At 34.5% G+C, this 27,447-nt stretch overlaps 2 protein-coding genes and 1 pseudogene across 5 annotated transcripts; 2 read left to right on the top strand and 1 right to left on the bottom strand.

Annotated features, from left to right (window-relative positions):
- The first annotated feature begins 3,311 nt into the window (after positions 1-3,311).
- Positions 3,312-6,203, top strand: LOC112035104 (probable nucleoredoxin 2; annotated as a pseudogene).
- A 6,197-nt stretch (positions 6,204-12,400) lies between these two features.
- On the bottom strand, positions 12,401-16,688 carry LOC112035105 (NEP1-interacting protein 1). Of its 4 annotated transcripts, none has more exons than XM_065780863.1 (5): positions 15,904-16,688; positions 13,924-14,102; positions 13,734-13,823; positions 13,470-13,640; positions 12,401-13,349 (listed from the first exon to the last, which is right to left on the bottom strand). In XM_065780863.1, exons 2-5 carry the CDS (start codon positions 14,089-14,091, stop codon positions 13,227-13,229), a joined length of 552 nt encoding a protein of 183 aa, XP_065636935.1. In that variant the 5' UTR covers positions 14,092-14,102; positions 15,904-16,688; the 3' UTR covers positions 12,401-13,226. The 4 variants fall into 4 exon arrangements, with proteins under 4 accessions (XP_065636935.1, XP_065636936.1, XP_065636933.1 ...); XM_065780864.1 differs by lacking the exon at positions 15,904-16,688 and adding an exon at positions 14,449-14,914 and having other exon boundaries at positions 13,475-13,640; XM_065780861.1 differs by lacking the exon at positions 15,904-16,688 and adding an exon at positions 14,449-14,910.
- Positions 16,689-25,471: 8,783 nt separating this feature from the next.
- LOC112017738 (uncharacterized) lies at positions 25,472-25,867 on the top strand. Its single transcript, XM_024050194.1, has one exon. The coding sequence runs from the start codon at positions 25,472-25,474 to the stop codon at positions 25,865-25,867; it is 396 nt and encodes a 131-aa protein (XP_023905962.1).
- The last annotated feature ends 1,580 nt before the right edge of the window (positions 25,868-27,447 follow it).

Below are 27,447 nucleotides of genomic sequence, written 5' to 3'. Positions count from 1 at the left end.
AATGAGAAGGTTACAATCTACAATTTGTTTGTTCTATTTATTCTTATATTTGGTAATCCATGTCATTTATACCCAGCCTCTTATACCAAACTGCCAAGTATAATAGCTGTTTTTAATTCCCTGCAAGCTTTCATTTGCCAACAGATCCAACTATCCAAGGGTCATTGACACAGTAATTTGAATGCATTGATGAAGTGAAACTAAGTGATCAAACTGCCTCTTCTAAAAAATAAAAAAGTTATCGAACTACCATGCAACAAACAATTATTTTTATTTTTGTGTTCTCTTTTTTGATAATATAATATTTACATGGCGGATTGAATAATTTGATTTTGGTTCTCTTCGTAAATGAGAGGATGCAATACCACTAAGTTATAAGACTTTTTTTTTACTGTGTTACACATTTTCCTGGTTGGATAGGATCAAATTTTTCCACAGTTATATCCAGGGTTGGCTCAATGAATTTAGGGGCCCTAGGCGAAAGCTTTAAACGAGGCCTTTTATTATATCTAATTATAAATTTATATATTTTTTTCAATTAAAATTTATTTTTCTTGCTTTTTGAGAGGCAAAATTACTAATTAAAATTTTGCATTCGAGTTCCGTTAACATTTCATTTTCAATTGATAATATTGCTAATCTACTTAATCTTTCTTGTGACATAGTTGATCTTAAATAGGATTTTATTAATTTTAATTTTGAAAAACTTCTTTCTGCGGAAGCAACTGTAACATGTATAGTTAGTAATATTCTGAAAGTAATACATGCATTTGGAAAGGATTCTAGCCTCTTTAAAATTTATATTAATACAAAGTAAATTATTCTAAATTTATAATTTTGTTATCAATATTCTTTTTTTTACGTAGCAGTAAACCATTTTTTTTAGCAAAATGTATAGGACTCAACTAAATTGGATGATTGGATTTAGATCCACTAAGAAGTAAGACCAGCCCACTAGCAAAATGGGTAGGACTCAACTTGATAGTTGATCCACTAAGACTAAGACCCTTGGGCTTGCCTACTATCCCTCCATCACAATGGCTCCATCCCACTAAATTTGATTTCTTTAAAAAAAAATTAATTAAAAAAAAAACCGTGTAGCACTAGGATCACTGGATCAAAAACGTGTAGGGCTAGATCTCACTTATCAATACAGTACTTTAACTTCCATCCACATCCACTAAATTTGACTTCTTAAAAAAAAAAAAAAAAAACAAAATTAAGTGCCAAGTGGGTCCATTTGGATCATTGACCATTCTAGAAAAATCTAAAGAAATAAAAATGTAAGAGAACAAACTAAATCTGACTTCTTAAAAAAAAGAAAAAAAATTAAGTGCCAAGTGGGTCTATTCAGACCATTGACCATTCTATAACATTCTAGAGAAATCTAAAGATATAAAAATGTAAGAGAACAAACAAAAAAAGAGTGAGGTGTAAAGCAATGCCAGTAAAGAGAAAGAGTACAAAAACAACCAAACTCAAGTTAAGCAAAAAAGAAAGAACAAAAACCTAGTAGGGCCAGCACTCCAGCAGCAAACAATGAAGAAGACGAAAGAGGCAAAGGAAGAAAAAACAAAAAACAATCTTGAAATGAAGCTCTGTGAACACACCAAGTCTATTGCCAACACCAATTGATGAGTAAGCCAACTAAAAAGAGTTTTTTTTTTTTTTAGAATCAAGATGGAGAGAGTCAGAGAGTGAGTGTTTTTTTCTTCTTTCTTTTTTCTGCCTTTTCTTATTTGTCTCTTCTTTCTGCATTTTTTAATATTTTTTTCTGTAAGCTAAAGATTTCTGACGTTTGTAATCTTTCCTTCTGCAAGCTAAAGATTTGGCGATGGCCTGATGGGATTAGCCTTCATGTTATATTGTCACTTTAGCTTTCTTCTCTGTGAGGAACGGGCTTCTGTGAGAAACGGGCCTTCATGGCCTGATGGGATTTGGTGATGGCCATTTGTTTTTTTTTTTTTTTTTTTTGGTGAGAAACGAGCCTTTATGGCCTAATGGGATTTGGTGATGGCTGTTTGTAATTTTTTTTTTTTAGATGAGAAAGCAATATTATATAATATATTATTAGTATTTGGGGCCCTCTTATAGGTGGGGGCCTTAGGCGGTGGCCTAAATGGCCTATAGCTTCAGTCGGCACTAGTTATATCAAAGATATCTTTCTGGTTGTTGTCTTGATATTTTTGTGCAAAGCTGATAATTATTAAAAAAAAATGTATTAAAAAAATTCTATAGTTGAGAATAGGGAAATTTGAAATTTTGAATTTTTGATATCTCTGTTGGAAGCACTATAAGATTTTAGTTAGATTGCAAAAATTAGAAAAGCATTATTGAACTGTACTTTATTTGTACGCCCATATCAAATTCACCAGTAGTTTGTTGATGTCTACACAATGAGCATTATTCAGTTGTTAGGACAAAAGATAAATTTTCTAAAATATATAGTATCTTCTGTTTTCAACATATGACTGCATTGATTAATATAAATATATATAAAATATTTTAGAATTAAATTCAATACAAACTATGTATTTTTTAACTTAATTTAAAATTTTAAGATAAAAAATAGCTTCTTAACATATTTACTATATTAGTGTTAACAGGCTAGGTAAAGGATTTGAATCTTTTCAATAACTAGCATATTGTTTGTTGTTATCAGAAAATATTTAAGTACTTCGAAGTAAAGTAAAATGGCGTTCGCTCCTCTTACATTCATGATGGATCTTACTATGAATTTAATATGATTTTACCATAAATGTAAGAGGAAAGAACACCATTCATCATGCTCTAGAAATACTTAAAAATTACTCGTCTTCATTTTCTTTTGGGGGGGGGAAGATGTTTGAGGGCCAAAGTGTTTGTTTTGTTCACTCAACCGTGAAAAGAAAGAAAATATTATTAGTACTTGCCTTTCTAAGGTTTTTTTTTTTTTTTTTAAGTATATTTTTTTTAAAATCTCTATATATATATATATATATATGTATATGTATATTGTATATGTGTGTGTTATATATATATATATATATATATTTTAAATTACAAGTGTAGTTAAAGCATATTTGATTGTATTGTAACATTAAGCCATTGACTTTTAGGTTCAATTCATCTCTCACGTATTGTTTTGTTGCTATTGTTGTTGCTACTTTTTTATTTTTATTTTTTTATATACCATTTTTGGATGCTCTAATGATATCGACATCTTAAAAAGCTAATGCATAGTAACTATTTTTTGAAGAATAAAATTGAAAAAAAAAAGATAAAACAAATGAGGGTTGGGTTTGAGAAATTACCAAGATGAATGAATAGAAATGGATAGAAGGAATATTGTTTATGGTACATGGTATACAATTAGCAAATATACGAATTTTTCTGAAATTTTTTTGTCTTTTTTAAAACTTTATCTTTTTTTTTTTTTTTTTTTTTCAGTTTTATAAGTATTGTTTGGTGTCTTCTGACATTTTTTTTTGTCTTTTTTGCGCTGGTGCTTGTTAACATTTTCCATTATTCAATATGAAATTTGTGTCATCTGCACATTTATTAATTAAAGCATAAATGAAAACCAATCCTAATTAAGTAAAAAGGCACATGCATCTATATATACTATGTATGGAAGAACAGGCCACAAAAGAGGACAGAAAGGAAGATATTCCTTTTTGAGTTGGACGTTACAGTACGAAAAAGAAATGGGGAAGTGGACTTTATCATTATGATTTATGGGGTCACACACTGAAAAGAATGTGAAAGAGAGAGAGAAAAAAAAATGAGTTCTCACATCTCAATTCAAATCAACTTCTTTCTCAAAAAAAAAAAAAAAAAAAAAAAAATCAAATCAACTTTACTCCATATTTTGGATTGTGTTAGATATATCATATAAGGCTCAAATATAAAAATATATTACAAATTTTATTCTATAATTACTAAATATTGATGTATTAACTTTTAAACTCTAGAGGGTTTGTTGTGTGTAGTTCAATATACTACATCTTCCCTTAAAAGTTACTATAATTTTTTAGTGAAGTTGTGGTGTGTATTCATGTTAGAATCATTTTCCTTCTCTCTTATGTGTTGGTGCGTGCGTGCATGTGTGTTTGTTTTCTATTAAAAAAAAAAAAAATCTTTTAAACTGTTGAAAAATAATTATCAAATATATTTATTAAGTTAGCTTACAACTTACCTTTTTTTTTTTTTTTTTAAACATATTTCTCTGGCTCTTGATTGATTTTTTACTGGTACTCTTCGTGGTGTAGGTGAAAGTATCTGATCTTGAAGGCAAGGTTGTAGGGCTCTACTTCTCAGCCAATTGGTACCCGCCATGCAGAAACTTCACCCCAGTCCTAGTTGATATGTACGAGCAAATTAAGACCAAGGGGTCTAATTTTGAAATTGTGTATGTGTCATCGGATGAAGACTTGAATGCCTTCAACAACTATCATGCATTGATGCCTGGGCTGGCTATTCCATTCTCTGATTTGGAGACTAAGAAAGCATTGAACAGGAAATTTGATATCGAAGGTATTCCTTGCTTAGTCATTTTGCAACCTAACAATAATAAAGATGATGCAACATTGCATGAAGGTGTCGAACTCGTTTATCAATGCGGGGTCCGAGTCTTTCCGTTTACTAAACAGAGGTTGGAGAATTTGCTGGAGGAAGAAAGGAAGAAGCATGAGAGGCAGACCCTTACCAATTTAATAACTAACCACGATAGAGACTATCTTCTGGGTCATCCCAGTCCTAAACAGGTGAGTCACTGCACTACCTAACTCAAATTAGACTCTGAATCACGGTTGAGACAGCTCAATTTTGATGTTTTGCTAGTGTCCAAAATCATAAAACCATAAATTTTTTTTTTCTCTCTTAGAGAAACTTGTTTGAGATACGTAATTTGGACGATGGGATATGGTCACACACATTTAATTGGTTGGCAAACACGTCTCAATAGTCATATATTAACATGTGTGTAAAGATTTTGGGATCTTGGAAATGGTTCCATTAAGTTTTGTTAGCTTTATACAATCCTGTAATTGGTTGATCTTATCTGTTCACCAAATTTTCTCTCCTAACCGGTATTTGATGCTGCCTGTACGACCTATACAGTTAGGGCTACGTTGATTTCACGGTAGTGTATATAGTCACCAATTGCGGGGTGAAGGGGCTTCTTTATGTGGTTGCGCATTAATAAAGAGTCAAAATGAGCATAGAGGCTCATGAATGTTTCTCTGTTGTGCAGGTACCTGTTGCTTCATTGGTAGGTAAAACAGTTGGGACTGTACTTCTCTGCCCAATGGTGCGTTCCATGTGTTAAGTTTATTCCGAGGTTAATCTCCATCTACCAGAAGATTAAGCAAATGCTGGTAGAAAATGGAGATCATGAGGACTTCGAAATAGTGTTCGTGTCAAATGATCGCAACCAAGAGTCATTCGACTCCTATTTTAATACCATGCCTTGGCTAGCTTTGCCTTTTGGAGACCCAACTGTGAAGGAGCTTGCTAAGCATTTTGATCTACGCGGGATCCCTTGTTTGATAATTATAGGCCCTCATGGTAAAACTGTGACCAAACAAGGTAGGAACTTGATAAACTTGTACCAAGAAAATGCATACCCTTTCACTGAAGCCAAAGTGGAGTTGCTAGAGAAACAAATGGATGAAGAGGCTAAGAGCCTTCCAAGATCGGTGTACCATCCAAGGCATCGCCACGAGCTCAATTTGGTGTCTTAAGGCAATGGAGGAGGGCCTTTTATATGTCGTGATTGCGATGAACAAGGGTGTGGTTGGGCTTACCAGTGTCTGGAATGTGGGTACGAGGTGCACCCAAAATGTGTGACAATTGCAAATAGCGCCTCTACTGGGCAATAGTCGATTGGCAGTGCTCGTGTTAATGCTAATTACTTGGATGCTACATGTTTGTGCCTTGAAATTTAAATTATGTGGTTCTGTGTGCGGATTTAGAATATTGGGATTGGGTATCCTTTAGATCATCTATATATCTAATACAAGTTCCAACGCGGATCTTTTATCTATGGTTGCAATGATTTTGGGTAAAAGCCAAAGCCCACTGGGCTACTATGCAATGTGTCTAGTGTTCGGTTATCCAGAGGGAGCTCCAGCAAGCTGTAATTAACCAATGAATGAGAACTATGAATTGATGACTTCATTTGGTGGCAATTTATTAATTAATCTTACCATTTGCTATCACAATTAATCTTAGTTTACAGATGAGAATAAAGAGATTTTTGCTCAAAAATACAATATTGATAAAGAATTCACACACACACATACACACATATATGCACTACCAAGATCTTACCGTCTCACTCTCAATGTGCTCTAAGGTAGTAAACTTTGAGTTTATCAGATTCTCAAATAGCAGTATCCTCCAGGCCAAGTTAGGGATATATACCCGAACCACTATGTTTCCTATCCATCAAAATTCCAAACCAAATTACGGTTAGATTTTGATTTACTCAAAATTTTAAAAGCAATACATTGATACTCTTATCTTGCTTTAACATCACAATGCATTGATCCAATCAAAGAATTGATATGTGAAGAAGCATGCAAAGAAGACTACTCACACACAATATTATGATCCTATCCTAACTATGCCATCCGCTCATAGTTTCCTACGTCAAAGGCTTCTTCTAGCTAGGACTTCATATACTTTTAGGAACTCTTGAGCTTTTGGGACCATTGCAGTCCATATATAGTCATTATTTTCATAAAAAGGAGTATTTGTATCAATACTGTTGGAAGTAAAACTATGTCAATTGACATTGCTCTGCATTTGCCACTATCCTCTAATTCATCCTCGCGGACACGACTATTATACCTCTAGGTTTTGTTGAGAAACCAGTTACATTTATTTATTATGGTTGATTTGGAGGCACTCTTCAACCAAGTTTTATTTCGCCATAATATTCACTCATCTTTTACTCTTTCAATCACATTAGGTAATTCTTCTTGGCATGTGACTTCTAATTCCTCCACTATCTCTCACAAATCTGTGGTCTCTAATATTCCTTTTATTCATATTGCTAATGGATTCACCATGTGTATCACCCACTCAAAATATATCATTATTCCACAAATGTCACTTCATGACACATTTCTTTTTCCTAATCTTTCTCACAACTTACTCTTTGTTGGTCAAGGATCCAGATCAGAACCATGTAATTGTGAAAGGAAAAAGTTGAGAAGGAAAAATGGTAAAAAAGTTAAAAGTTTTGACCCAAGAATTGAGATTAAAAATAAGTATTTTAACTTTTAATCTTAGCCATCAAAAATGATATTGCATGGCTATTGCACTATATCTCAATCCGTCTGTCAATTATGTGAACTTGGAAGCACTCTCAACGTTTCTCAAAATGATTGCAATGTGTAGGATTCTCACAGAGAAGATCATTTGGATAGGGCGTTAAGTATGATGTTTGTTTGAACTTTGCTCCTTTCACCTTCTATGCCACTTCTCGCTGCTACTGTTACTTTGGCCTTTGTGTCTTTACAATTATGGCGCACTCTTATCAAAAAAAAAAAAAATTTATGGCGCACTTCAGATTAGGTTACGCTACATTGTCTTGTATTCAGCTTTTAATTTCTTGTCGTCATTTAGGGCCTGTCATGTCCTAGATTTTTCATTATATTGCTTGTCAATTTGGAAAACAAACTGTATTATCCTTTAATGACAGTGAATCTTTTTTCATATGCTCCATTTGATTTTATCCATTCTAATGTTTTGGGGCCTTCTCCTGTCTTCACTATGCAGACTCACGGTATTTTGTTGTGTTTGTGGATGACAATTCTCGTTATACACGAATTTATATTATGAATCATAAATATGAAATTCATGATATTTATAAAAATTTTACAAAACTGGTTGATACACATTTTTCTAATTCGGTCAAAATCTTTCATTCTTTTAACATGTATAATGTTTTGTGGGCTTTAGGCCTAGTTAGGTTACCTGTATAGTACACATATTTACTTGTATTGCACACATATACCTCCTATATAAAAGGCACCTATGTACGTTCTTTTATGATGAAATACAGTACAATTACATTCAGTATTTCTAACATGGTATCAGAGCCACTGCTCTGACATTTTCTTAGCAATCTTGTCCTTATTGGTGTGACTCCATTCTCAACATCGCTTCCGCCATCACAGCAACCGCCGCAACCTCTCGCCGTTGAACCTCCGACGTCTTCCAGCCGTCGTCTTTGGGTTCCGGACCTGCAGCCGTTGTTGTTGAGGAGTTTCACGCTACAAAGACCACTGTTGTTGCATCACTGTCGCAATATTGCTTTGATTACGTTTGTGAAGGTACCACAGAGATCGTCTTGCACCGATCTACACACTCGTGGAAGCCTCGAAGCCATCGGACACTGCACGCACCCCCACGCGTCGCTCAAAGTTCTGCGTCGCAATGCATACGCTCCACGTGCCTCCCACGTGCCATTGCACAACTGGGTTCCTCCTCACGCGCTCCCACACCCCGCATCTATAGTGCCACGTGCCCTCACGCACTCTCACGTGCCTTGACTGCTCTCTCACGCGCGCCACGCGTTTCACGCGCGAAATTTGCTCTTCCACATTAGCCCTAGCTGACATCAGCGCCTTGTCATCTGCTGATGTCGTCTCATAGTCAGCCTGTTTACGTCATCTGTTGACTTTGACACCGTTGACCGTTGACTTCCAAAATTGACTTTGACTAGGTTGACCGTTGACTTTTTTGAGTTGACTTTTGCAGTTCAGGTGCTCCTTACCCAGTTTTTCGCGTAGATTTCATTTTTGCAGTCCATTTTTGCATATTTTGCTACTAAATGAAGAATAAGGACATGTCTTCTTCTTATTGCAATAATTGTTGCCACCAATCCATCAAACGTTTTTGCAAATTTTGCAAACATTTTGGTCACAATATTGAGACTTGCTATCATCTCAACAAATTAGTTGTTTCAATTTCTCTTGCTACTGTTGCTAACACTGAGAGTGTCCAACCAATGGCTCCTGTCTCTGCACAGTCTCAGTCTTCTGGATCTACTTTCACCATTTTCAGAGATGACCTTATAAATATCATCGCCAATGTCATTCGTATGGTTGGTAATGCATCTTATTCCTCTTCTCTCTCAGCTTTATCTGGTATGTTTCCTACATCTTGGCTTATGGATTCTGCTTGTTGCAATCACATGACACCTCACTTGTCCTTATTTTCTGAACTTAAACCTACACCACACCCTGTTAATATTCGCACAGCAAATGGTTCCACAATGTCTACTCATAATATAGGTTCCGTTTCGACCTCCAACCTTTCAATTCCTGGGGTCTTTAATGTTTCTAACCTTTCTTGCAATTTATTCTCTGTGGACAATTAGCTGAGTTGGGTTATCGCATTATCTTTGATTATTCTGGGTGTGTTGCGTAGGATTCAAGGACGGGACAGAAGCTTGGGACCGGTCCCAGAGTTAGGCATATGTTTCCCGTGAACAACCTTCGTCTTCCACTTGTTGCTCCTGTTTCTGTTGTTGCAGCTGCTGTAGTTTCTTCCACTCCTTCCTTTGCACTTTGGCATGCTCGACTTGGTCACGCATCTTCCTCTCGGGTACAACAATTGGCTTTTAGAGGTTTGTTAGGTTCAATGTCTACAGAAAATTTTGATTGTGTTTCATGTCAGTTAGGAAAACAACCAGCTTTGCCTTTCAATACTAGTGAATCAATATCCACTGATATCTTTGACCTTATTCATTCTGATGATTGGGGGCCGTCCTCTGTCTCTAGTATTGGTGGGTCTAGATATTTTGTTGTCTTTGTTGATGATTACTCTCGCTATAGCTGGATTTTTAATATGGAACATCGTTTTGAATTATTGGAAGTATATTCTAATTTTGCAAAAATGGTTGAAACTCAATTTTCTAGATGCATCAAAATTTTTCAATCTGATAATGCTTTTGAAAATACTCAATATGCTTTCCGAGTTATTTTGCATTCCTATGGCATTGTTCATCAACTAACTTGTCCAGGTACCTCTCAGCAAAATGGTAGAGCCAAACGAAAACTTCGTCATATTCTTGACACTGTTTGTGCTTTCCTTCTCTCTGCCAAAGTTCCTGCTCCTTTTTGGGGTGAAGTTGCTCATCATGCTGTTCATACTATTAATCGCATTCCGAGTCCTGTTATCCAAAATCAAACTCTATATGAGCGCCTTTTTGGGTCACCTTCAAACTATCACTACCTTCGTTCCTTCAGTTCTGCTTGTTTCGTCCTTCTTTAGCCACATGAACATAACAAACTTGAGCCTCGGTCAAGGCTTTGTTATTTTCTTGGCTATGGCGAAACTCAAAAGGTGTATAGGTGTTATGATCCTGTCTCTCATCGTCTTCGTATCTCCCGCAATGTTGTGTTTTGGGAACATCGCTTTTTTGTCGAGCTCTCTCATTTCAGTGCTTCCCTGTCTTCCTCCTCTGTCTTAGATCTTTTTCCAAATGAGGCACATATTCCTTCTATAGCTGCTCCTGATCCTCTTGTAGTTGCTCCTGATTCTGTTGCTGTAGACTTCTTTGTCCAACCACCAGATATCACTGATCCTTTTCCTAGTTCACCCTTTAATGAATAGGTGGAAGATGAACAGGTTGAAGACAAGTTAGCCAACCCCAATTTTGAGTTTGGGTCTCCTGCTCCTGGTCCTGCTTCGCTTGAAGATCTTGCACAAGACATCCCACCTCGTCACTTAACTCGGGTAAGATCTATTCCTACACATTTACTTGACTATCATTGTTACATTGCCATTGCTACACTACATGAGCCCCACACCTATCGTGAGGCTTCCACTGACCCTTTATGGCAGATTGCAACGAAAGAAGAACTTAATGCATTATCTAAAAACCATACTTGGGATTTGGTGACACTTTCTCCTGGAAAATCTGTGGTTGGTTGTAAGTGGATCTATAAGATTAAGACTCGCTTTGATGGGTCCATTGAGCGCTACAAAGCTTGTCTTGTTGCAAAAGGTTTTACACAAGAGTATGGGATTGATTATGAAGAGACCTTTGCTCTGGTTGCTCATGTCTTATCTGTTCGTGCCCTCTTAGTTGTTGCTGCTACCAGTAAATGGGACCTTTTTCAGATGGATGTCAAAAATGCATTCCTTAATGGGGATTTAGTGAAGAAGTGTATATGCAACCTTCTCCTAGTCTCTTTGTTGACTCAAACAAGGTTTGTCACCTTCGACGTGCACTTTATGGCCTTAAACAAGCTCCACGAGCTTGGTTTGCCAAATTCAGCTATACCATCTCTCGCTTGGGTTACATGGCCAATCATTATGATTCTGCCTTATTTCTTCGTCGCACTGACAAAAGAACTATTTTACTTCTCCTATATGTGAATGATATGATCATAACTGGTGATGACCTCAGTGGCATTCAAGAACTCAAGGCTTTTTTCAGTCAGCAGTTTGAGATGAAAGATCTTGAACATCTCAGCTACTTCTTGGGTCTTGAAATCACTCATTCTATAGATGGACTTTATATTACTCAAGCCAAGTATGCCTCTGAACTCTTGTCTCGAGCTGGACTTACTGGTAGTAAGACTGTTGACACTCCAGTTGAGTTTAATGCACATTTAACTCCCTCAGGGGGGAAACCATTGTCTAATCCCTCTCTTTACAGATGCTTGGTTGGCAGCTTAGTTTATCTCACTGTCATTCGTCCAGACATTTCCTATGCTGTTCACCAGGTGAGCCAGTATCTATCTGCACCACGATCGACTCACTATGCTACTGTTCTGTGCAGTCTTCGATACCTAAAGGGCACTCTCTTCCATGGTCTTTTCTACTCTGCTCAGTCTCCTCTTATTCTCCGTGCATTTTTTTGATGCTGATTGGGCAGGAGGTCCTACTGATCGCAGGTCCACCACTGGTTATTGCTTTCTTCTTAGTTCTTCTCTAATTTCTTGGCGAAGTAAGAAACAAACTCATGTGGCTAGCTCCAGTACTGAAGCAGAATATCGTGCCCTTGCTGATACCACATTTGAGCTCCTTTGACTACGATGGCTTTTTAAAGACTTAGGTGTTTCTATATTCTCTGCTACTCCTCTTTATTGTGACAGCTAGAGTGCTATTCATATTGCTCACAATGATGTCTTTCATGAACGGACTAAACATATCGAGATCGATTGTCATTTTATTCGTTTTCATCTTGTCCATGGTGCTCTCAAGCTGATCTTAGTCTCCTCTAAAAATCAACTTGTAGATATCTTCATCAAGTCACATCCTAAGGAACACCTTCGTACTTTGATTGACAACCTCAAGCTGGTTTCACATTCACCTTGAGTTTGAGGGGGGCTGTTAACGTATATAATGTATTATAGGCTTTAGGTCTAGTTAGGTTACTTGTATAGTACACATATTTACTTGTACTGCACACATATGCCTCCTATATAAAAGTCACCTATGTACATTATTTTATGATGAAATACAGTACAATTACATTCAGTATTTCTAACACATTCTAATATTGCCATGAAATAAAAAGCAATTGATTTGTTAATCTCTTCAGTGCTTATAGGACCTTGTCTCATTACGTTGGTCTTGCTACATCCCAGCAAAATGGTCGAGCCAAGCTTAAGCATCAACAAAGCCTTAATTATGTTCACGCTCTGCTCATTTGGGGCGAACCGTCCCTAACTGCAGTGAATGCAGTCTATACCTTGAATTGCATCCCTTCATCTATTCTTGATATGAAGTCTTTCGAATGAGCGTCTATAATATGCCTCAATTCCAAATTATTCTATGCTGAAAGTCTTTGGTTGTGCATGTTTCGTTCTTCATCGACATCATTCCAGTCGCTTGAATTGGCATGAACAGTGCTTCATATCTTCCCTGGTGAGCTTCTCCACCACAGTGTCCCTTTGATTTTTTCACAATGACAAGGCTTATGTTACCCCGTCTGTTCATCTCAATCTTTGTCTAGTTTCTGCGGTGACGTGTGGGATTTGTCTTTGATTTGAGAATCCACAAGCGACTGACTCTTTTGTATAATAACTTATATTTTGTTCCCTTATGTTTGTTGACTTGTAGCTCTTCTTTGAAACACGTGAGAATCAATACAGAAGAAACGTGCAGGCTTCCAGTAAAGTGCTCATATATTTTATCAATATTCTTTTTGTCCTTCCTGACTTGAACCAATGTGGAATCATGAATGTGAATATTGTGGAATTATCAATTGGTGTGAGTTATATTTCCCTTCTGCACAAGGGACAAGAGCTATGCCCCACAAGCCACTTATCTATACATTGCAGATGAAAAATGTGGTGACAAGGTGGCAAGCTACGAGCCATTTCCTCCAGCTGAAAGTCCTAACAAACAGTAAGAACATTGAACAGAGTGAGTCAAGGTGAAGTTTTTAATAAACTAATGAGTATTTTCTTGGAAGATTAAAATAGATGGTAATAATAATAGAGCTAAAGGCATGAAACCTGACGGCAAATTGAGCAGGATGTTCCATTCCCTGAAGAATCTAAGATGTGTTTATATGTGATTTGGAACCTGGGGATCTTCTCATCTGAATATCTTGATAACCCCATGGTGGTTCTCATTGGGACCTCCTCAGAAGTTGTAATGGAAGCATGTACCTGATCAGTCACATTCTGATTTGAAAAGGGAAGAGAAAAATTCGGGAATGGGATTTGTACTATAGTTTAAGACATCTATAATTCTTTAATTTGCGAATAATCTCTTACCTGTCTTTGCATTTGCACTGCGCTTGGCATGGTTGGTGTAGATGGTTCTACGACGGGTCTTCCACTCAAAAGTTTTGCGATTATGTCAATCTACAAACGCACTGATGATTAGAATGTATTTTACAGAGTCCAAGTTATAAGAATGAAGTGACTAATGAACCAATGGCGATATGGGAAGCTATTGACTTACCAAGGAGAGGAAAAACCTTGAACTACTAATATTAGAATTCCATAGATCAAGTATAATTCTGAAAAGCTCAATGGAGAAAATGCCACCCTTGATCGCTCCAACCGCAGTCCCATGGAACACGTTTCTCTTTGTTTTTATGGCAATTAAAGCTCCGATCATGGCCCCCATTTCTGCACCAACTATAAACAGGAATTCTGTGATTTTTAGCTATACACAATGTACAATCTATTCAATTATTACCTCAATTTTTTTACATGTACATGTACAATACTTTAAAAATGACATTTTCTAAGATAAAACTATAACACAATAGTAAAAAGTAGATGCCCATTAATAAAATCAACTCTGAATATACCAATATGAAGTTATGAACCCATTGGAATGACTTAGAATTCATTAAAAAACTTTAAAGCTTGTTAATATGAATGCAAAAACCGAGTGTATTCCTGGGATTTTATTTATACAACTTGGTTGTACACTCAAATGGAACAAAATTACAAAATGCCTCATAAAAAATTTACTAACCCAATGCAAATAAGAAATTGAAAATCACACAGAAGAGGATGCATAAAACTGCAGAAACTGCGGAGCAGCACAACTCCTCCATATCAATTTGGCAAATATCTAGTCTAGAAAACAGGAAGAAGAAGAAGTAGAAGAAGAGGGCAAGTATAATTCCTTATGCTCGCAAAATATATCAAAATTAGGCTCAAATAGCTGCTACTTTATGTAAACTTGCAAAGCTATATTACTACTCTACGTGCCAAGAACTTTCACGCCAAGAAGTAAGAAGTTGTCTAAAGTTGGAAAATAGGGTTTGAACGAGGAAATTCCATTCCACGTGAGAAAAAAGAACTCGCCGCCACAGAAATCAACGTGTAGTAGTGTCTGCTTGGTTTCTAATCCAGTCAAAGTCGTCTAAACTCCAAAGGAAAATACGAGATTAATTACCAACTATCAAAGAAAAGTAAATTCTATTCATTCCCCTATATGTGGTTTTTTTTTTAAATCACAATTGAGATTTGTTAATGAACAAGATCAAATTAATTAATTTATACTTATAAAAAGACCTCAAAATTTTCTAATATCATGCGACTACGTAACCTCTCCTAGCTGCTAGCACTAATACTACCTGCTACCTGTAGTCATCGGTCTTTTGAAATTATAAAGTTACTGTGTGTACAGTTATATACTATTTTCAGTTTCAATCACTAATGTAAACTGATAGTGACAGATACTAAACTTTGAATAATTAATTTTATTTAACTACTAAAAGGACTTTGTTAGTTGTTTCACCCTCCTCAGATCCCTTTAATTCTAAGATAATTGTTGTCTATAGGTCTCACCTATTGATTTTTTTTTTTTTGTGGTAAATAATCTCAACTATTAAACTTAAGGGCTATATCTTAGGATTTCTACTTAAATTTAATCATTTGGTTATATTTATTAATATATTTGTCCATAAACTCCATACAAGTACAACCCACATTGTTAATCAGATTGCAAAACTTAGAGGGCGTTTAGTTTGTTGTGATGTGCCTTTAGTGTGATGTACATTACAATGATGTAACATTAATATTTTTGATTTATTTTATTTTTTTCTAACATTGCCATATTCTAAAATTACAAATATATTACATTACCTTAATTTTATCACATTTTTAAACAATGTGTTCTTGTATTGAAATTACGTTAATGTAAGATTACAATAATGTTATATTACGGTGTAATGTCACAGTGAACTAAGCGCTCCCTTAGACCACATAAAAATTGTATCTAATTAAGCTTTGTGTTTACCAAATTTTTGGTCAACGTCCTTGGGAGGATAGGAACTAATCTACAATTACAAGTCCATGTCATTTGAAGAACATTTAACACATTAACAACAACCAAAAAGAAAGAAAAGTAAACAAAAATAATTAGGCAAACATTACAACTTCTCAGTAAAGGTGCATAAATGGATCAAGAAAAGTTACTAACCTACTGCAAAGAAGATAGTGAAGATCACATTAAAGATTTTGCATATAAGTGCATAAAGTATGTTGCAGCAGAACTCCCGTACACTTTCGCCAGAGACCTAAAATGGGAAGGAAGAAACAGGATAGGTGCAAATGCCCATTGTAATGATGGGGGGATTATATTCTATCAAACTAGGCTCAAACAGTTCTTTTCTGAAAGTGAAAAATGTAGTAAAATAGCGGAAGCTCAAATTACTCAGATTGATTGAGAAAATATTTTAGGCTTTAAAAAGATCTTAAAACAAATAATAGGAGCGAATAGAATCAACTCAAAAGAAAAGAAAAAAGAAGAATAACACATGAGCACCAAAATTTACGTGGTTTGAAATTTTTTTGTCCAAATTCCACTATAACAAATTTGGAAGAATACGTATAGATGACTGAGGACCCAAATCACAAATACACACTTTTTTACAAACACAAAGATTAGAGATTGCACCGTCAACACCCTCAAAGAGATTTCTCTCTAACCAAACCAACAAACCAAAAGTTCACAAATAACGAATACAATACCAAAGGCATGAATCAAAGAGAGAACTACAAAACGAATTTGCACCGAATTACAAAAGCCTCAGCACTGCCAAAGAGAACTCGCAGCTAGCTGCAACTCTCTAACAAAACCAAAGAGCAAAGCCAAGTCGTACCCTCTCACAAATTAATCTGCCCGAGACTTTTTATATATAAGTGCTTGGTTAATTAGCTACATGTAAATCCAAAAACCAAGTAGTTGAGAGAGTCTGAATTGCAATAAGCTTGGAAAGCAAAGTCAAAGCATCTCCACTGAAATTCCGGGAAAAGCCCATGTGGCTTTTTTATTTTATTTTTTCAAATTGCATGCGGTAAAAAAGAAAAGGGTATTTCCTCTGCGGTTCATACCTTGTAGTCAACTTTGCTCCATGGCCCATTAGACATCAACCTTACCAAATACCAACCCTTAATTAATTACGTATTAATTTAACATACACAAAAAAAGAATTATGAAAATGATCGATTGTGCGTGATTTGCATGCTCATCTATTCTACCCAAAAAAAAAAAAAAAGACTAATTAGTTTATTTTTGTGGTTGATCTTTAATGTATAATTCTACGCAATTGACAAACATTGGATCTATAAAGTTCTACGAATACTACTTAACAGATAAAATAAATCCAAATGACCTGGATGTGATTGTTAGAAAATTCATACTCTCTCTAATCTCATATAGACTGTGCGGGGAAAAAATATTGATAAATTCCTTTCACGCAATAATACTTTGGAAAGAGTGAGAACAAAAGTTTGAAAATCTATATATATCTAAAAGCTAAAGCATAGCAATTATTGTTGCTATGCTCCTATTGAGCCACATCATTGGCCACGTCACTATTTATTTATTTATTTATTTTTGGTATACCAACTCTATTAATATTCTATTGCAAAATTAATTCTTTGTGGCCAACATGATGCACTACACTTTACCATAAACTCTATTGTCTATATTCAAAGCTCCTTTCAACATTGGGTGTTAGTTTTAATGTAAATAGCATGGGATACAATGTGGTCTTTTGCACTACCACCATAAGTTAATTAAAATTTCTTTTATATCTTAAAGAAAAGAAAATACAACTATAATCACTTCTACTATGATACATATCATTTCTTCTTAAAGAGAAAATGATTATAATCACTATTTTTTCATTTTCAAGGAGCTGTTAATTCCGTATTAATGTAAAAATGGTCTTTTGATAGATTTTCTCTTTTGTGTCCCATTACTACTCAATTCAATGAGCATAAAATGCTCAGATGACGGTTTATAACTTTATGGCCATACATTTCTGTCCTTTGGTCTAACGTTTTAATACATGGATCTTATCTTTTTACAGCTCATGTAATTAAGTTCTAAAATTTATTTTGATATCAGGTATCAAATGAAAAGGCTGTCCGTGAACTTTTTATATAACTGGTGTAAGTAATGGGATGAGATACAGATTTTTCAATCTCTAAGCCATTTACATAGTTTACACTTTGACAATCAACTTTCAGCTTTTATAAACGTGTGATCATTTCTTCTTCTTCAATCATTTCCTTTGTAATTTAATATTATACCAAAATGTTTTCTTTGCTATATGTAAACAAACAACACCAATCTGGTGTGGTGCCATTGCAAATGATGCCTTCAAGTGTGAGAGAGCAACAATGTTTAGTGACTTCAAAGGTGACAATAACAACTTGGAGAAGGATGCCCCAAGTGTTGAAGAGAGCCTTGCCATAGGAAGGATGCCGATGTCAAGGGTGATGACATTTCTTTTTATATTAACATATTCTTTCTTTACGTAGATTTCATGCTTGATGAGAGCTATACACTGAGTAGGTTCTTCATTCCCACTGGCAATGGTTTCCAATAAAATAAAATAAAATAAAATCTCTAATTTGTATAATACACCTATTACATTTTGTTGGTAGTATTCGAATTGGGACCATGTTTGACATTAGCAGTAATTTATGTCTTTTTTTTCCCTTTTTTTTTTTTTGTATTTTATTTGTTACCATAAGTTGAACAGTTGTTTTTTTGCTTTTGTTTGTATTAATTCTGTCTTGCAATAAGAAATTAGAAATATAAGAAACCAAAAAATTTATTTTTTGGCATATGTTTTTTCATATTTTAGGGTAGGGACGGACCCACTAAGGGGCTGAAGGGGGCCATGCCCCCCCCCCCCCCCCCAAATTTTTTGAAAAATTTAAATAGTATATAGGATGAACAAAAAAATCTCCAATTCACCAATATCATAATTCAATCATTCATAATAAAAAAAATCTCATAGAAAAAAAAAATTCCCTTACAGGGGTTACAACAATTTATATGACTTTTTTAATTGATTTATAAACTATGGGAAAGTGAATTACAATATTTATATTTTTTTTTCAAAAGATAAAATGCCAAAATTCTTTTAGAAGCCAATATTGATGACGTAGCATTGCCAACTCTTAATTTTGATATCTCAATTTTTTTAAATCCTCAAACAAAGTGAAAAACTTTATTAATGTGATTTTTAGTTGCATCCAAAAGTATGTGATTATCATATTGGTGAGTTGGTCAACATGATAAAATCAACATATTAATTCCGATTACCCAAAATCTGGAGATCTGAAGTCCTCTTCTTCTTCAAAAAAGGTTAGAATATCATGTTATAACTTTCAATTTTTTTGGTTCATATTATATCCTTCTTGATTGAAATATTTAGGTAATAAAATGCAATTTTTTATCTACCATGATTTTTTTTTTTTAATAAACCATGTCACATGAAATTTTTTTGGTTCATGCTTTGGCCCCCCTTAGGTTCAAATCCTGGTTCCATCCCTATTTTAGGGCAATTTTTTCTATGATATGTCCAAATAATAAAACAAAGTAAAACTCAATTGTCTTCCTTCTTTCTTGGCCATCATGCTCTTTACCCTTTTTTCTGTTTTGTATATTGTAACTTTTGTAATGCTTGGTGCTTCCTAAATTTTCATGTTGGATTTGATATTTCATATGTGATGCACACGACATGTAAATCAGCTTGAGATAATCCAAGATACGTATTGCATGGCTACAACTAATAAAACTCAATTGTCTTCCTTCTTCCTTGGCCATCATGCTTTTTACCCTTTTTTCTATTTTGTATATTGTAACTTTTGTAACACTTGGTGCTTCCAAAATTTTCATGTTGGATTTGATATTTCATATGTGATGCACACGACATGTAAATCAGCTTGAGATTATCCAAGATACATAATGCATGGCTACAACTAATAATTCGCGCATAGGTACGTAGCAATTATTGTTGTACGCTCCTATTGAGCCACATCATCGGCCACGTCACTATTTATTTATTTATTTTTTGCTGACTTGATTTGCAGAAAAATCATATTATAATATGTCCTATTTTGTGTTGTTGTCAAGTTTTAGTTTATTTGGAAAAGAACAAGATAATCTGGACAATATAGTGAAGAACATTTTGTGCAGTTGAAGAAAATGGTCTTTGTGTAGTTTCCTTTCACTATTTGTAAATATTTTGTTTAACAAATTAGTAGCGAATTATTATTTCTTTGTTATATGATGTTCCTAGATACTAGAGTAATTGTTTTAAGTGTTTACAAATATCTGATATTACACTTCATCTTCCTTATCTCATTGGTGTATTTTTAAAGATTTTTAAGAAAAAAAAATTCAATTTTGTATTTAAAATTATTTATTTATCTATTTATTATTCACATATTGGATTAGATTATGACAATATTTACACAACACTTCTTCTTTTTGTCAAAATTTTTCTCTACATTTTCCTCCGTTGGAATTGTAGTCTCGGTTTACTGATTTATTTTTACATTTTTATTTATTTATTTTAATATTATTAACAAAATAAATTTTAAAATCATTACATATAAAGCTACAACCAGCACTTTTGCTTAGAATCAACCACCTATTAATATTGTGTAACTTCAAACCTTATTAAAAATTTTAAATTTGATTGTGCATTTGATATTTGGCCTGATTACATCACATTTGATACGTTTTACATATTGGGAAGGAGTTTGATTATGATGTGAGTTTTATTTTTCCCTTTATCTTTTATTTTAAATTGTAGATTTGTTGAGTTTTATTAATTTTTAGATATATTTTTTGGTGTTTTTGGTGTGTATGGTAGAAGAAATTGGGTTTGAGAATTTTCTTTTTAAACCTAAAAGAATAATTTCTAAATTTTTTATACTTTTTAATGATATACAAAATGTTATAAATAAGTTTTATAAAAAAATGAATATTTTCACTAATTTACCTTTTGAATTTCTGGGAAAAATTGTATTGTTTTCATTTTGATACAACAAAAACTATATATTACTCTTGTGATTTTTCCTATATCAAATGAAAATATGATTATAAAATATGTTATTCTTAATTAAATTAGTCCAATTTTCCCAAAAAAAAAAAAAAAAATTTAATGAGACCTCCCTAAAAGGATTATCACGCGCAACGCGCGGGGCCGCGATTAGTATTCATTAAAAAATGCATTCAATAGTTTGTTGAAATCTACCTATCATATTCATTGTCACATCAAATTATAAAAGTTATGAAGACTACCACGCACCCTTGGTGCAATGATTACTCCACAAGTATAAGTTCTTGTGGGGTGTGGAGGACAATGGTCGAGATTTAAGTCTCTAGAAAAGAGTTTCACACACATATACACTTAGATTAGGTTAGAGTAGTAGAACTTTTATCTTGTATAAAAATAATTAAATAAATAAAAGTTATGTAGTAAAATTTATAGTATTTTTAACATTTTCCTATTTGAATTACTTATGATTAGTAACACGTCTATTTGTATGACCTATTTATTTAAATTTGTCTTATCTCTATCTCTAGCATTACTTAATTCTTTGAGCCTTCTTAATAGTGAAAAAAAAAAATGTAAACTAAAATGTTTTAATATCTCCCAAAAATATTTATATATAAAAAAAAAAAAAAAATTGTCCTAAATTTGGGGCCTACTCTAGTAAGGAGGCCCTAGGCAATGGCCTAAACCTAGGGCCTTCCCTGTATGCTCAATTCTTATTGGATTTATTAAGGAACACAAATGACTGAGCCCGAGTTCATATTCGGTATTGATAAATTATAAGGGGTTTTTCCCCCTGTGGGTGGGTGTCATAAACTCTTCAAATGGCTAACTAGAATATGGATCACATGTAGCCCAGTATGTTCATTGTATTGCACATGAAAGGACGGGGAACTTACTGTAATCTTTTACTAATGAGAGTAAAATTAGTCTATCATTTTACCTTAAAAAATACAAATAGACGGTGCAATGGGTCTAATAAATAGGCTTTGACATAAAATATTCTAACACATATTATGTTCTAACAAATATATACGTAATGGGTTCAAACACAAATAGACTTTGATGTGAAATTTTCTAACATATTGAGCCCGTTTGGATAAGCGTTTGCACCACGCAAACACACATTTTTGAATCAAAACGCAAAATTTCCATCATTTGGCATTGCGATTTTTCGATTTGGAAATGAAATACAGTCGAACTTTTTCAAAACCACAATTTTAAAAACTCATCACAATCCAAATTTGAAGGGTGTCAATACCTAAAATATCCTCAAAATTTTGCTTAATGACGAAATTATTGTTTAATGACAACTTGTACCTGCTACTTCTCGTTGTTCTCTATGCAAGTTGCAGAACAACATCACAACAAAGCTCCAATGGTAGCTAAGACACACTGGGTAGAGGCTTCTAGACCTAGTGTACCCAAATTGCATGTAGCATTATATATTGGAAGTAGAAAGAAGACGCACTGGCAGAGCCTCAATTGCACCATCTGCAAGCTCAATCACCACAAATAGAGAATGCCATTGCTGCAAGCTATTTCTTTCTCCCTCTCCCGTTAGTTTTTCACTACGTTATTTGTGATTTGGGTTTCAACTTTTCAACTCTATTTTGTTTTTGTGGTTTAGAATAGATGGTGGGCCTGATTTGGGAAAGTTATATTATTATTGAGTGGTGAACAGCTATAGTGATGGGGTAACTATAATTTGACTAAAATTATTTTATGAGTGTACTTTGGTGTTAGAGTTGTGTCCTATTTTGGTAATTTACGCTCAAACAATCATTTTAGACAAATATAGATCAAATCCGTAGTTGACAATAAAAAACTTCTTTCTCAATGTTCTCATAAGTTTTGCCAAACACATAGAAATGGTTTTAAAAATTGTTTTTTAAAAATGCACATTTTAAAAATGCTCATTTTTAAAAACGCACTTTTTAAAATAGCTTATCCAAACAAACCCATTATATTCTAACAAATTCAAGTCCTTGTAAGGCATTATTAGACATGGCCTCTTGTGGCACTGATAAAAACACCTGCCAGTATGGTTATAATTCATAAGGAGACCAATCATTCGATTACGATGATGTTGGTGTTGAAACCTTAACCATTGGCTCAACTACTAGCCATCAAGTCACAAACTCACAATGCCAAAGATTGTGTTTGGGTGTGGGCACAATAATGATGGTACATTTGGTGAGGCAGGATCAGGGATAATTGGCCTAGGAGGGGGCCCTCTTTCTCTAGCCTCTCAACTAAACAAGTCTATCGGTGGAAAATTTTCTTATTGTTTAGTTCCCACAAAGAATTCAAATGTTACAAGCAAGATTAATTTTGGTAGCAATGGCTTGGTTTCTGTTACAAGCTTAAAGAGCATGTTGTGACAACGCAATACATCACAGTTCATATTTTTAACTACTACTTTACGTGGTTACTTTCAAGAGTTTTAATCAGATTCAAAGAGTTCTTGATACCTTAGGAAAATTTCAACAACAAATTACTCAAATTGAACTTGATTTCTATCTTTTAATTTGTAAAAACAAATTGACTTACATTTCTACCTTATTTTTTAACAACACTAAATAGTAGTTTATAAGGGAAAAAAATGTGAACTCTGAACCAATTCAGGTGTACTACTTGCCTTCTAATGGCTGTCTTTCAATGGTAGCATTTTAAATCATAACCATCTTCTTCCCAAAAAACTTGCTCAGAAATGGTAAAACGGAAAACACATGGAAAAACATATCAAGCTTCCTCTGTGATGTTGCTCCAATTTCCATCCATGACCACAAAAAAAATTTATATTTACATTACAAAATGAATATAGGATAAAACAAAGAGTATAGAATTTTTGGAAAATTTGAAAAAAAAAAGGAAAAGAAAATGTCATAAACACACCATTGATGACATTAAATTAAAGCAAAAGCAAATGAGTAGTTGTAACCAAAACTATGGCTGCGCTGCTACTAATAGCTAAGGTTCTTAGTAGAAAAACAAATCAAAAAACCAAAATGTATTGTTTCATCATAATTAACAACATAGGTCCTTAAACATTTATATTCTAAGCTACTTGGACTCAATATGTATCTCAATTCCACCAAGCAAAGCTCATTTTGTGATTCTCTTTAGCCACGTGTACCTAAAGTAGAAAAAAAAGGTATAAATAAATTTGAAACATGAGATATATTATTACAATCAAAGTTTTTTTTTTTTTTTTTATTTTATAAAAGGGACTAAAAAAATGTAATGAAAAAACTCAGTTTATGCTAAATCATCAATATTATTGTCATCAAATGTTGTCATGTTTTCTTCATCTTAGTAATCACTTCCTTCGCCATTATATTGTTTACAAGTAAGACAATTATGACCATAACCCCCACAAAGTTGACAAGATTGTCTTTTTGTTGTAGCATGAGCTTCCTCTGTGATGTTGCTTCTATTTCCATCAAGGTTTAAACATAGATGCAATAGAATAAATATTAGTGATAGAGAACGATAAAAGCAAAGTCTAAAATCAGTGTAACAAAGTCTAATATCAGCGATTCACATGAGAAAATAAATTAAACAAATTTCACAATTTATGCTGCCACATAATTCAACCCTCCTCCAATTAAACATTTCTTATTCAGTCTTTACTCACTATCAGAAGGATAATCTCAATTAACAATAAGATTTACTAGAGGTGCTCAAGAAAAAATAAGTGTTGTTACAAGGTAAAAAAAAAAAAAAATACATGAGTGTCAATGATTCAACTTGGTTCTCTTTCTAGGGCAGGAACCTTGTCTCTCCAAGTTCCTTGAGCTGTTTCTCTATATGGTAGACAACAGATTCAAGGATCCAAAATCATGCTTGGAACTGGAATTTTAATTTCCTCTGATCTCCCACAAGCCATCAAGGATAGTATTAGAGCGACTCCTATTCAAATTTTTAACCCAGGGGAAGATTCAATTATTTGGTCTGAGTCTAAGGATGGTGAGTTCTCAACAAACTCTGCTTATCACTTAGCCAACCCGAAACAACCTTCAGATAACTCCTTTCAAGGATCCTGGATCTGGAAAATTGATATGCTCCCAAAAATTGTACACTTCATGTGGCTTTGCCACCACAATAGCATTCTGGTAAGAGGAGTTTTGGCTTCAAAGGGTATTAATTGCTCTGCACACAATGCCCCGTATGTAATGATCAGGAGGAGACAATAATTCACACTCTAAGGGATTGCAACTTTGCTCACATGTTCTGGGACAAGATCCGTGTGCCCCCAATACTCAAATATACTTTCAATACAAGTCTGGTTGACTGGTTCAAAGCTAACTGTCAAAGCAACACTGCCCATCATTCTGCTATACCGTGAAGTATACTGTTTCCCTTCGCGGTTTGGTTCCTTTGGAAGCGTAGGAACAAGGTTTGTTTTGGCAATACCCCTTTCAATCTTGTTCTCCATAAGTCGTGTTTCAATCAGGCCTTGGAGTACTTTTATGGAGTGGGGAAAATCAGAAGCCAAAACCTGAGGGTGACAATTCCTATAAGGTGGTTAAAACCTCCTATGAATTGGCTAAAGCTTAATACGGATGGGGTGTCGCTTAGGAATCCAGGAAAGGCTGGTGGGGTGGTGTTATCAAAGATAGTGCAGGAAGATGGGTGAAGGGATTTTCATGTTCTATAGGGCTTGCAACGAGTGTGATGGCCAAATGTTGGGCTCTTAGAGATGGACTAAGCCTGGCAACCCAGTTGGGTATTCAAAATATTGTAGTCAAACTCGATGCCAAAACTATTGTTGATATATTGCAATCTAACCAAGAGACTAACAACTCCTTCTCTCCTCTACTTATTGACTGCAGATTACTCCTAAGGAATTTTCTTCAAAGCAGGGTGAGACATGTTTTTGGAGAATCAAACTTCTATGCTGATGCCTTGGCTAGAAGGGGTGTGTCACAACCTGAGGGTTTTGCTGTATTTGATAATCCTCCTTCGGATGATGTTAACACTTTTGTAAACTCAGATATGTATGGTTTGTACTATGGCAGACTCACAACTGCTACTACTGCTACTTTGGCCATTTGGCTAGTTAATCTTTAATGAAGTTCCTTTTAACCCAAAAAAAGAAGAAAAGAAAGAAAAAAAGAAAAAAAGAAGACAACAGATTCAGCTTGGTTCTTTGTGTCAATGGCACCTCTCTTCTCCTTGTAATCCTTTGCAAACCTCTCTGCTTCATTAACCATCCTTTGCATTTGCATATTTTGACACATTTAGCTTTGTTCCTTTTCATCTTTTGACCTAATGCTGCAAACTGAAATAAAGATAAAACATTTATCCAAACCCTATATATTTTAACAGACCTCATAATCATTAGGAAAATTTATAATGGTAATGCCTTGCTTCTTCCCTGTGCCATTGTCAACCGCAGTGATCGAAAGAATACCATTCAAATTAATGCAAAACTTCACTTCAATTTAAGGAACCCCACAAGGTGCAGGTGGGATACCATCCAAATGGAAGCTGCGAAGATATCTGTTGTCCCTAACAAATTCTCTCTCTCCTTGGAAAACATTAATATCAACACTAGTCTACCCATCTGTGGCTGTGGAGAACACCTCTGACTTGGACGTCGGCAAAGTAGTATTTCTTGGGATGATCTTTGTCATTACACTACCCAGTGTTTCAAGACCTAGTGACAATGGTGAAACATCCAACACGATAGCGCACTGAAAATAAATTGTCACACATGAATCAAACAAACAACAGAGTTATTTACACAATATCAACTAGAATTTAACAATCCAGCCCACACCTAACCAAAGTTTACCATATCCAAAACCTCAAAACTATCATTTAAGTTTTTTTCCCTTTTCATCTCCTTCTCCTACATTTACTAACCAACCAAGCATAGCCCAAAAACAATAACTTCAATAAGAACCCATTACCAAAAACTAGAAACCAAAGCACAAATACAGCATTCATAAACCAAATACCGTCATATTAAACCAATACAAATTAATTAATTAATAAAGCTCTCGCTTTAACAAAGACAAAAACTTTTAACAAACCCATTACTAAAAGAGTAGTTCTAGGACCACAAATTATTCCACAACTATTTTGCCACAACTCTAACGGGGCAGATTGTTAGTGGTTAACTATCACTTACACATAGACCCACCATTTTTTTCTTTACTAATCACAGTCTGCCACGTCACAGTTGTGGCAAGAAGTTGTGAAAAATTACGTCGTCCTCGACATTTCTTTACCAAAAACACAAATCCAAACAAAACCCATCACCTGATTTCTAAATTCTAAAATGTCACAATTTCCGAAAGGTAAAAACTTTCACAAACCCATTACCCAAAACACAAAACCAAAACCCAACCGAGAACCCCAATTCTAATTTCCTTCCTCTCTCAACATAATTTCAATTTTCAATGTCACAAATCACAATTTCCAAAAAAAAAAAAAAAAAAAAAAAAAATCAATTGGCTTCGGTTTCTCTAAAGCGTTTTTCTTTGGACACAAAATGACAGGGTTTTACCTGAAGCTAAGAGCGAAGAGCGTGGTGTTGAGAGTAGTGAACGAGAAAGTGGATGGGATTGATTTAGGGGCGACAAATTTGGCCATGGAAGGAGGGAAGCCTAACGCCGAGTTTTTCTAAATATGTTAAAGAATGA

This window comes from Quercus suber, unplaced genomic scaffold, assembly GCF_002906115.3.
Source record: "Quercus suber isolate HL8 unplaced genomic scaffold, Cork oak 2.0 scaffold_249, whole genome shotgun sequence".
Classification (NCBI taxonomy): domain Eukaryota; kingdom Viridiplantae; phylum Streptophyta; class Magnoliopsida; order Fagales; family Fagaceae; genus Quercus; species Quercus suber.
Note: the sequence above shows the minus strand (reverse complement) of the source record. Positions and strands in the feature narration are given on the sequence as shown.

What these genes read in the sequence shown, in the direction of transcription:
- LOC112035105 (XM_065780861.1), bottom strand. Translation starts at nt 14,530, where the DNA reads ATGGAGGAGTTGTGCTGCTCCGCAGTTTCTGCAGTTTTATGCATCCTC. An exon ending in CAATTTCTTATTTGCATTGG is followed by an intron (nt 14,103 to 14,448) that starts GTTAGTAAATTT and finishes TCCTGTTTATAG; the next exon opens with TTGGTGCAGAAATGGGGGCC. An exon ending in CAAGGTTTTTCCTCTCCTTG is followed by an intron (nt 13,824 to 13,923) that starts GTAAGTCAATAG and finishes GTGCGTTTGTAG; the next exon opens with ATTGACATAATCGCAAAACT.
- LOC112017738 (XM_024050194.1), top strand. Translation starts at nt 25,472, where the DNA reads ATGGCCAAATGTTGGGCTCTTAGAGATGGACTAAGCCTGGCAACCCAG.